The sequence below is a fragment of the Physeter macrocephalus genome, chromosome 7 (genome assembly GCF_002837175.3).
Source record: "Physeter macrocephalus isolate SW-GA chromosome 7, ASM283717v5, whole genome shotgun sequence".
Lineage (NCBI taxonomy): Eukaryota > Metazoa > Chordata > Mammalia > Artiodactyla > Physeteridae > Physeter > Physeter macrocephalus.
In genome coordinates, this window is record NC_041220.1 from 76,505,314 (window position 1) to 76,517,337 (window position 12,024).

The 12,024-nt window shown below is 39.1% G+C and overlaps 1 protein-coding gene across 3 annotated transcripts in view; it reads right to left on the bottom strand.

Annotated features, from left to right (window-relative positions):
* Positions 1–12,024, bottom strand: part of GRXCR1 (glutaredoxin and cysteine rich domain containing 1) — a 339,136-nt gene that overhangs the window by 131,765 nt on the left and 195,347 nt on the right. Inside the window, exon 1 of one of the 3 annotated variants that reach the window (XM_024118380.1) lies at positions 3,039–3,431. The exons of the other annotated variants lie outside the window; for them this stretch is intronic. Within the exon in view, the coding sequence (XP_023974148.1) occupies positions 3,039–3,422 (384 nt within the window). The 5' untranslated portion in view covers positions 3,423–3,431. Of the gene's footprint in view, positions 1–3,038; positions 3,432–12,024 lie in introns of those variants that run through there. 3 annotated transcript variants of the gene reach the window in all.

Genomic DNA, 12,024 nt, shown 5'->3' on the forward strand with positions numbered 1-12,024 from the left:
ACCCGTGGCCCCTGCATCGGCAGGCGGACTCTCAACCACTGCGCCACCAGGGAAGCCCTAAGGAATATTTTTTATTAAAATTTCCTTTTACATCTAGGTCAATAATTCTCTTTACTGTATGTAAGAACAACCTAAACAGTTTCTAATGCATGCCTATTTCCAGGCCATGACTAGATTCTAGGTTTTCAGATCTCCAAATTGGCCTCTCTTAAGCATTACATTCTTGTCATCACTGAGAGAAATGAAAAAGTCAGTCATCTGAAAAGCCATAACTTAGACCAGCTCCAGGCCCTTGAGTGATTCACCAACGAACCACAGTCTATAAGGGCCACCTGATCATCCAGGTGACCTTTTCTCTCCTGGCCCATCAGTACCCTTCAAAACCTTGATTAATATGGCACATTCTCAATTACCCAGAATTCTATAGGGTAAATTAATTGACAAACGAAATGAAAATTTGTTCTAATGTCCCTTTTACAGACAACTTTCTAAATAAGTGCTGCTAAGAAGTGTAAATGTTTGGAGCAAATCATTTCAATGACTATTCTCTGCACAGTTGAAATTTCTGCAAAGCACATGCCAATGTTTTATGAGACAGCAATAACATAATGTAAAACTAATGGAGAGGAAGCAAAGTGATTTACAGGGTCTTTGAAAGATATTATTTGTATTTAGGGCTCCCTCTCAAGTTTCAGATTGAGTGCTTTAAGATTTTATAACCTAAAAACGGAAGAAAAACTTGACTGTTTCTTCAATCACAGTTCCTTTCTTCAATAAGATTGGCTGTGCATTGGAACCTTAATCAAATAACCAAGATATGATTCCTGACTCCTCACTTTTCCTCACTGAGAGAAATTGCTACATTACAGTCACATCTAGTTAAGTTTGCTGCTTACTTTCCAAGGAATTCGGAAAATATACAGAGATCCATGGAAGAGCCACATCTAGCCCCTATATCACACTTAGGGGAGTAACTGAATGGTAACTTCTGCTTTTACCCCCTGGGGCTTCTCTGACACTGTATTGTGGGATGCCTGTGGGCGTGACCTCCTCAGTCATCCTAAGACATATGCCTAAGATATTTGTCATCCGTTATGACATACACATCTCTTAGCAAGCAGCAAGTATCCAAGTCAGCTCTCAACATAACGCTGTGTAGATTGCACTGCACAACTCCAAGCGGTGCTGCTCACACAGTGATGTGAATGGAGCCCCTTAGAATAGTGCATCTGGCAGCTGGATTCAAGGTAGGAGCTCCTTTAACATTTTATCCTGGAGAGATGGGAGAATATTCCCATGACGATGATGGCAATGATAATGATGATGAAACTAATGATGATGGCCAAAATTTGTGAATACCTACAATGTGCTGATTACTGTACAATTATTTAAAAAAAAGAATGACCAAAAGAAACTGATTAAATATCAGACTTTGAGGGACATCTGCTAGGGACCATTATTGTTTTCTTAAAGCATGGGGTAAATGGAATTAGGTTCAATTATTAGAAAATGACAGATTTTTTTCTCCAAAAAAGGGTGGGATGGAATTATGCATAAAAATATAAGTAAATATTGTAACCTAATCTAGTACTAAATTTGGACTTTGGAAGTTCTTCTGTTTCCTCCTTGTGAATTTATAGCAGTATCAGGATAAAGCCATAGGGAGGAAAAGCTCTTCTCTCATAGGTTTTGAAGATTTAAGGTATTTACTCATAAATGATAGGTTTCTTGAGAGATTTGAACAACAAATTCAAATCTAAGTACTAAAATTGGTACAGCAGTTTTGTAAAGAATCCTCCAAATCATACAGCAATTGAAATCATGACAAGCTAAATTAATCACAAGAATGCAAACATTTTTAAACAATTGTTACAGAGTCTTGGTCTACACTTTAGCAATAACAATTTCTGCATTGGGTGAATCACAGAGGCCACTAAGATGAACTCAACCTAATGACTAGAAATCCACACACGATTGCTTCCAACCTAGTAAAACGTAGTCATCAGTTTCCGATTTTTGGTTCTCAACCCCCTCCCCTAATCTGTGAAATCCTTCACGGGTAAATTCTATAAATGAAAAAAACCTTTGCTTTTAACTGCTTTTATCCTTTGATTTCTTTTCTAAATCCTCATGATGTGACTTTTCCAAATACTTCCTTTAAATGAAAAATAAGTGTCTTTGGTTAAAATCCCCACCACTCCCGTGAGAATAATATAAAATGGTATTACAATGAAAAATACTGGCTTGCTACCCTAATGGTAGTGATTATGAATTCCATTCCTGAAATAATGATGCCTGTTTTTAACAGAAAATCATTTCACCAATGCTTCCAGGCAATTTCAAAAACTTAACATAAGATCACTGTCAAAGGCCCAGGACCTGAATAATACATTCCTACATTACTGCACAGAATCTATGATATCTTAAGGGCTAATTTTTTACTATAAAATCTGGATCTCAATCTGTACATTTATAGAATAACTTTTTCAAGTGCTGCTCTAGAGTTCTTAAGCAAACTAATGGAGAAATGCACCTCAGATGAAATCTGCAACCTCCCCAGGAATGGGAGGAAGCCTTTATATCTACATAACATTCCAGCTGAATCCAACTCCACTGAATGCAGTAGTCAGCCTTTTCTGGTTTAAATATCTATACAAGTGATGATAAATGCTAAACTGGTGTCTTAAGGATGATTAACCAGAAATTAACTCCTAAGCTTTGCTCAAATGCTTTCAAGACTACAGTTTGTCTTCTTCCCTTCCTTGGCTAAGAAACAGATATATTGTTTCAGTCATTACACCCTAGAAGACGACTACTTAAATATTAGGAATTTGGCTTTGAGAAGTCAATCTAGTTTGCTAGCATATGACTTTATTTTTAATCAATGGCGGTTGAGACAATATCCTAGATGTAGAAGTGACTCATGAAGTATGTAGGATTCATGAATAAGAGAGGTTTGCTTTAAACTGGAGAACAGAGAGGTGTTGAGATGGTGAGTTAGAAACAAAGATCAGGAAGGACTTAGTACAGTGACTTACCTGTAATACTTTGGTCAAATTGTTAAAGAGAGCTTGTCCAGCACTGACTTTATATTTAACACCTCTGACTGTGCCATTTTTGCTTAAAATGTTGACTCTTCTTGTACCAAACCCCTTCTCGCTGGCAGCCCTTGCTAACACCAGCAAGTTATCCTCGTCATTCTCCTGCTCGACCCCTTCCGATCCTACGTGGCCATTCTGCTGTCCATCAGACTCACTGAGTCCATCTATGCCACAGATACTGGCACATTCAGAATCCAGAGAGCCTGCCGGTCGCCCATCTTCATATACCTCCTTCAGAACTCGCCCACTGTGAGATGACGCGATCCGAAACCGGACTTTCCGTGACCTGTCATTTTCTGGCTTCATCTCCCTTTTTAGCATGGTTCCATCCACATAATAAGCTGTTCACATAATTCTGGTTCCCTGGTTACTGCATTAGTCCACTTTCCATGTAACGATACCAGAGATTAATTCTAGTGGCAGAAGCACTCATATGAAACTAACATCAAAACGAAAGAAGATTCCCAAGAACTTACAGTGCATCTCTGCTATTAATAATGAATGTGTATGTGTGTGCCATGGTTACCTTTAAACTAAAACCTGCAAAGTGATCCCAGCCTTTAAATATTAAAGAGCCATGGTGGATGCTTTAACAATGCAAGAAAGTAGCATGCAATGAAACAGAAAATAAGTATGGGGCAAGGAAATGAAAGACTTGAACTTTGAAGCCAGTGGTGAGTGTTGAATAGGATCTTAGCAGCAGAAATACCTCTAACAGCTCAGAATGGAGATCAGGGATAAAATATGGAATCAAATGTGTAGGATGGGAGGTGTCATAGTCTTCTCACAGTGCTTATTCCTTCTGTCTTTCATGCTCTTTAAAAAGGGCAGTGAACATATTACATGCCTGCATAGAGCTATCAATATTAGCTCTTATTAAATCATCAGACTTCATCCATATTGTATATGATGAATTTTCAATCTACACCTTCATCTTCATGCACAAGTAGTTTTACTGAAGAATAGCTTTTTAACAGGTTATAACAAGGAATATCTTTTCTTCTGTTGCTTTCCCACTTTTGCTAGCAGAAAACACTCCTCTCTTTGACAAAGGGAAAGGTTTTGGAAAGGAAACATGGAACAGCGAGGGAAGAATGGAAAATCCTCCAAGCCAGCCAGATCAGCCAAAGCAATCCAGGTGATCAGCATTGATAAATATCATATCCAAATCACCCATGCATAGAGAAGGGTCCTCCTTGCGCTGTGCTCAGTGGATTTTCTGTCACTTTGGCAAGCACCTGAAGAAGCTCCTAAGATACAAGGACATATTGGAACTTATACTATAGTAAGTGCCCCAACCTGTCTGAAACTCCAGAGGGAGGATACTCAGCTGGCTCTCATACTGAGCTTCAAGCTTTTTTTAATAAGTGTTTACCTGATTATAAACTCAATTTATACTTACTTCAGAAAATACTTAACAGCTTAAAGTTGAAAATAAAAGTCACAACTAATGTCACTAGAGTTGTCAGTAACTTTGTGAAATGTCTTCCAGTGTGTATGAAGGTGAGATGCTCTGATGCACACATAACTACATTGCTCAGCCTCTTGCATTTAAGGGAGAGGAAGCAAATGCTTAGCTTTTGCTGAGGGGATGTGAGCAAAAGTGACGTGCCATTTGTGGGCCAAGGCATTTGACAGACAGTGTCCTGTCCATGCTATTTCTCTTCCCATCTGCTACCTGGACGGACCCAGCAATCCTGTCATATGCTGAGCTTGTCAGAATCACAGAGAAACTCATAGCCACGACCACTGCATTGGACTACAAGTAAAAGGAAGTATATGCTAGTGTAAGAAGATTTGTGCCCTGATGTATAATATGCCCTAGATATTTATAATTCACACACCTGTCTTAAGCTAAACTAAAAAATTAAGCTGTTCTTTTCAGTGGATAAATCTTTGTAATTCATTTTTCATTCAGGCAATGAGTATCCCACAATCATCTATTGAGTGCCACCCAAGAGTAAGACATAGCTGGCGACTATAGCAAATATAAAGATATATAAAATTATGTCCCATACCTTCCATTGGTAACATAATGCTTAGACAAAATAGCTATAGTTCAACACAGTGTATTTTAAGCACATACAGAATCCCTCTTTCTTGAAATAACAAAATTTCTAGTCGCCGCCAATAAAACATACCAATGCTATTCTCAACACTCTCCACTCTCATTCTGTTTACAATTTGTTTCCAGATGCTCAATGTGAACATAGCACTTTCTAACTACTCCACTTGCCACTTTTTTCCAGCATCAGTTTATTATTCCCTACATTATAATTGCTTTGCCAGTCTAGCATCCCCCCTTGAGCAAGAATTTCCTTCTTTTCCTTCAGAGGTACTCTTACCATCATTTATTCATTTCACAATATTTATTGGGCACCTACTAAATGTCAAAAAGTTGCTGGATCTATGCAGGTGAATATAATAGGCATGATCCCTGCCTTGAGAGTTAGACAGATAACATTCAATAAACAAATAAAGATAATAATAAAAACTGTAACAAGCATGACCAAGTTAAAAAAAAGTGGATATAATCAGAAATGATATAAGAAGGGAGCCTACTTTAGAAAAGTCACAGTAAGCCTCTCTGAAGAGAAGACATTAAACTAGGGTCTAGCAAAATTAGAAGAGACTGATTGAGGTGGGGAGGAGAAGCTGGAGATAGTTCCTAAACTTCAGTGGCAAGCGAAAAGGCCCCGAGGCAGAAAACAATAGGTTTGTTGAAAGAACTAAAAAAAAACCGAGTGGCCAAAGACAAGTATAACTCCCATTCTACAAAGCTCTTCTCAAAAGTGGGCAAGACTAGCAAGACCTTTCCTTCCTAACCTAACCCTTGATTTATGCTTGCTCAAAACATGAACAAAAACCCCATTAACATGATAAACCATATTACCAATACAGAAATATTTCAAGTTTGTTACCAATTTATTTATTGGCATAAATAAAGGTTTTGAGGAAGGTAAAGGTAAACACTTATAAAGATTAAAAAAGCTTGAAGCTCAGTATGAGAGCCAGCTGAGTATCCTCCCTCTGGAGTTTCAGACAGGTTGGGGCACTTACTATGGTATAAGTTCCAATATGTCCTTGTATCTTAGGAGCTTCTTCAGGTGCTTGCCAAAGTGACAGAAAATCCACTGAGCACAGCGCAAGGAGGACCCTTCTCTATGCATGGGTGATTTGGATATGATATTTATCAATGCTGATCACCTGGATTGCTTTGGCTGATCTGGCTGGCTTGGAGGATTTTCCATTCTTCCCTCGCTGTTCCATGTTTCCTTTCCAAAACCTTATTGGCATCTATTTATTTAAAATAGAAAGTTAAAAATTCCAGAAGCTATAGAGGGTCAAATGTTTCATTAACCAAACTAGAACTTTGGAAATTACCATTAATGATGTATTCAAAGAAAAAAATACTCCTTGTTCAATTCCCAGTAGAAACAGTAACCTAGCAGCTATACCTAGGCCTGGATATTTCTTGTTGGCGTTAGTTTTTTAATCAGAATATCTAATTACTTCCTTATTTGCAGAGAAAGTATGACATAAAAATATAATTATTCTTTTACTCATCTTGTCTCCAAATATTGCCCCACATACTATTCTGTGTGTGATTATCACTGCATGGTGAGAAGTAATTTTAACCATATTTCTAGCATTTGGAGCATAAGTTTTTAATCCCTTGGATCACAGTAAATATGTGCAAAATGTCTCCACTTGCTGCTACTTTACAGCTATCATATTCACTACTTTATTTTTTGGTCTTGCGGAAATATTGCCAGTCATTGGCAAGGTAATGGTCTTTTCTCCAGCAACACTTGTCCCTAGAGAAGCAATAAATCATGACTCACTCCCCAAGTGCTGCTCTCAGAACTTCTGTTTGGATGGAAAGAACTTATCAATTTTTATTTTCTAACTACATTGGTGATTAGAGGGGAATAAAAAGATTTACTAACTATTAGTAAAATAGGGAAAACAAGCTATCCCTGAAACTTTTCAGCTTATAGAATATTGAACTTTTCTTAACAAACATGAATTTGCAAATCAAAATTCACAGCTCAATTATTCATTTGAAGGGCAGAGAACTTCTAATCAGAAAAGAAACTGAGTGCATTAAAGAAAATATTCTTTGAAAACAGGACTATTATTTTATTATATAACAAGAAAGATGGATGATTTCTTAGTTTATAGATTAGTGGTTAAGAACGGGGGCTGTGGGTGTACACAATGCTGGGTTTAAACCTTGGATATGCCACCCCTAAGTGACCTTGAGCCTCAGTTTCCTCATCTGTCAAATAGTAGTTTTTATTGCATAGAATGTTTGGCAAGATTGACTAGAATGTTATATATGAAGTGCTTCGAAGGCTGATCAACAGAGGGTAGCTATAAATTCCCAACAGTTACTTAAAATAGCTAAACATACATATATTTATCCCTATGTATCCTGGGGGATTGGTTCTGGGACCCCAATGGTTACTAAAATCCATGGATGCTCAAGTCCCTTATTAAATGGCATGGGGGGGAGGGGTCAAGATGGCGGTGTGGGAAGATGCAGAGTTAGCATGTCCCCACAACTAGGGTGCCTACTGGACATTGGTGGGGGACCCCAATGCCCAAGGAGATGGGAAGAACCCCCAAGCGAACCAGTAGGGCGTGGGGGCACTGAGGGGGGAGGAGAAGTGGAGGCTGGACAGGACTGATGCCTGAAGGGTGGCTGAGAGGGGGGGAGGGGTTCCCAAACCTGGAGGGACCCTCAGGGGCTTGGATCAGGGGGGAGTAGACCCAGCATTTCCCCTGTCCAATCCTCCGGGGAAGTCAGCCGGCTCTCAGGCCGGGTCCTACACCCTCAGAGGTCCCCTCTGGGCTGGGTTAGTCCTGGGGGCATAGAAGGGAATCTAGGAGAGAACAAGAGAGGCAGGCAGGAGGGACCCTCCAGCACTGGAGGAGTGGGAGAGGAGTGGAGGGCGTTTGCTCCACCAACTGGAGCCCTAAGCTCCCAGGTCGATCTCTCACTCTCCAAAGCCCACTCCAAGCTGCGTGGGTCCTGGGGGCATAGGAGGGAGGCCAGGGAGATCAGGAGAGGCAGGTAGGTGGGACATTCCAGGTCGAAGGAGCAGGAGAGGAGCGGAGGGCGTTTGCCCCACCCACTCAGGCCCAGGGAGCCTGCTAAGTTCCCAAGAAGATCCCCACCCTCCGAAGCCAACTACAGGCTGAGTGTGTCCTGGGGACATAGGAGGGAGGCCAGGAGGCTTGCAGAAGGGGCTCTCCAGGACAGGAGGAGCAGGAGAGGAGTGGAGGGCACTTGCCCCACCCACTCGAGCCCAGGAAGCCTGCTGGGGTCCCAGGTGGGGTCGCCCACCCTCTGAGACCAGAGACCACTTCTGGTCTTGGCATGGGTCACTTCTGTTCTGTTGAGCCTAAGCCCCACCCCCCCACCCCCCACCTTTTCCAGCCCTGTGAATACTAAGCATAGGCCCTGCCCACTGCCCAAACCTCACCCCTGCATAGGCCATGCCCTCCACAGCCAAGGCCTTTTCCACCTTTTATTTTTTTTAATTTTTTTTTTTTTTTTGCCGCCCCATGCGGTTTGCAGGATCTTGGTTCACAAGCCAGGAGTAGGGCGAAAGCTCCTGAAGTGGGAGCTCCAAGTCCAAACCACTGGACTAACAGATAACCTCAGACCCCAGGGAATATTCATCAGAGTGATGTCTCCTGGAGGTCCTCACTTTAGCACCAAAACCCAGCTCTACCCAACAGCCTACAAACTGCAATGCTGGAAGCCTTAGGACAAACAACCTAAGACAGGAACACAATGCCACTCAAAAAAAAAGAAAAAAAAGTGAGATGGCAAAAAATATGTCACAGATGAAGGAGCAAGGTAAAAACCTAAAAGACCAAATAAATGAAGAGGAAATAGGCAATCTACCTGAAAAAGAATTCAGAGTAATGATAGTAAAGATGATCCAGAATCTCAGAAATAGAATGGAGGCACAGATTGAGAAAATACCAGAAATGTTTAACAAAGAACTACAAGAGCTAAAGAACAAACAAACAGAGATGAACAACACAATAACTGAAATGAAAAATACACTAGAAGGAATCAATAAGTGAATAACTGAGGCAAAAGAATGAATAAGTGAGCTGTAAGACAAAATGGTAGAAATATCTGCCAAGGAGCAGAATAAAGAAAAAAGAATGAAAAGAATTGAAGACAATCTCAGAGACCTCTGGGACAACACTAAATGCACCAATATTCAAATTATAGGGGTCCCAGAAGAAGAAGAGAAAAAGAAAGGGTCTGAGAAAATATTTGAAGAGATTATAGAGGAAAACTTCCCTAACATGGGAAAGGAAATAGTCACCCACATCCAGGAAGCGCAGAGAGTCCCATACAGGATAAACCCTAGGAGAAACACACCAAGACACATATTAATCTAACTAACAAAAATTAAATTCAAAGAAAAAATATTAGAAGCAGCGAGGGAAAAACAAAAAATAACATAAAAAGGAATCCCCATAAGGTTATCAGCTGATTTTTCAGCAGAAACTCTGCAGGCCAGAAGGGAGTGGCAGGATATACATAAAGTAAAGAAAGAGAAAAACCTACAACCAAGATTACTCTACCTGGCAAGGATCTCATTCAGATTCGACGGAGAAATCAAAAGCATTTCAGACCAGCAAGAGCTAAGAGAATTCAGCACCAAATCAGCTTTACAACAAATGCTAAAGAAACTTCTCTAGGCGGGAAACACAGTAGAAGAAAAAGACACACAAAAACAAACCCAAAACAATTAAGAAAATGGTAATAGGAACATACATATTGATAATAACCTTGAATGTAAATGGATTAAATGCCCCAACCAAAAGACACAGACTGGCTGAATGGATACAAAAACAAGACCCATATATATGCTGTTTACAAGAGACCCACTTCAGACCCAGGGACACATACAGACTGAAAGTGAAGGGATGGAAAAAGGTACTCTATGCAAATTTAAATCAAAAGAAAGCTGGAGTAGCAATACTAGTATCAGATAAAATAGACTTTAAAATAAAGACTGTTATAACCCATAAGGAAGGACACTACATAATGATCAAGGGATCATTCCAAGAAGAAGATATAACAATTATAAATGTTTATGCACCCAACATAGGAGTACCTCAATACATAAGGCAAATGCTAACAACCATGAAAGGGGAAATCTACAGTAACACAATAATAGTAGGGGACATTACCACCCCACTTACACCAATGGACAGAACATCCAAACAGAAAATAAATAAGGAAACACAGGCTTTAAATGACACAACAGACCAGATAGATTTAATTGATATTTATAGAATATTCCACCCAAAAGTGGCAGAATACACTTTCTTCTCAAGTGCACATGTAACATTCTCCAGGATAGATCATATCTTGGGTCACAAATCAAGTCTCAGTAAAGTTAAGAAAATTTAAATTTTATCAAGGACCTCTTCTGACCACAACACTATGAGATTGGAAATCAATTACAGGAAAAAACTGTAAAAACCACAAATACATGGAGGCTAAACACTGTGCTACTAAATAACCAAGAGATCTCTGAAGAAATCAAAGAAGAAATTTAAAAATACACAGAAACAAATGACAATGAAAACACAATGACCCAAAAGCTATTCAACATAGCAAAAGCAGTTCTAAGAGGGAAGTTTATATTAATTCAATCTCACCTCAAGAAACAAGAAAAATCTCAAATAAACAATCTAACCCTACACGCAAATCAGCTGGAGAAAGAAGAACAAAGAAAACCTGAAGTCAGTAGAAGGAAAGAAATCATAAAGATCAGAGCAAAATAAATGAAATAGAAATGAAGAAAAAAATAGCAAAGATCAATAGAACTAAAAGCTGGTTCTTTGAGAAGATAAACAAAATTGATAAACCCTTAGCCAGACTCATCAAGAAAAAAAGGGAGAGGATGCAGATCAATAAAATTAGAAATGAAAATGGAGAAATCACAACTGACAGCACAGAAATACAAAGGATTATAAACGACTACTACAAACAACTATATGCCAATGAAATGGAAAACCATGAAGAAATGGACAAATTCTTGGAAAGGTATATTTTCCAAGACTGAACCAGGAAGAATTAGAAAATATAAACAGACCTATCACAAGTGAAATTGAAACTGTAATTAAAAATCTTCCAGCAAACAAAAGTCCAAGACCAGATGGTTTCACAGGTGAATTCTAACAAACATTTAAAGAATAGCTAACACCGATCCTTCTCAAACTCTTCCAAAAAATTGCAAAGGGAGAAACACTTCCAAATTCATTCTACGAAGCCACCATCACCCTGATACCAAAACCAGAAAAAGATATCACAAGAAAAGAAAATTATAGACCAATATCACTGATAAATATAGATGCAAAAATACTGAACCAAATGCTAGGAAACAGAATCCAACAACATATTAAAAGGATCAGACACCCTGATCAAGGGGGATTTATCCCAGGGATGCAAGGATTCTACAATATATGCAAATCAATCAATTGTATACACCATATCAACAAATTAAGGAATAAAAACCATATGATCATCTCAATAAATGCAGAAAAAGCTTTTGACAAAATTCAACACCCATTTATGATAAAAACTCTCCAGAATATGGGCACAGAGGGAACCTATTTCAACATAATAAAGGCCATATATGACAAAGCAACAGAAAACATCATACTCAATGGTGAAAAACTGAAAGCATTTCCACTAAGATCAGGAACAAGACAAGGATGTCCACTCTCGCCACTCTTATTCAACATAGTTTTGGAAGTCCTAGCCACAGCAATCAGAGAAGGAAAAGAAATAAAAGGAATACAAATTGGAAAAGAAGAAGTAAAACTGTCACTGTTTGCAGATGAGATGATACTATACATAGAAAATCCTAAAGAT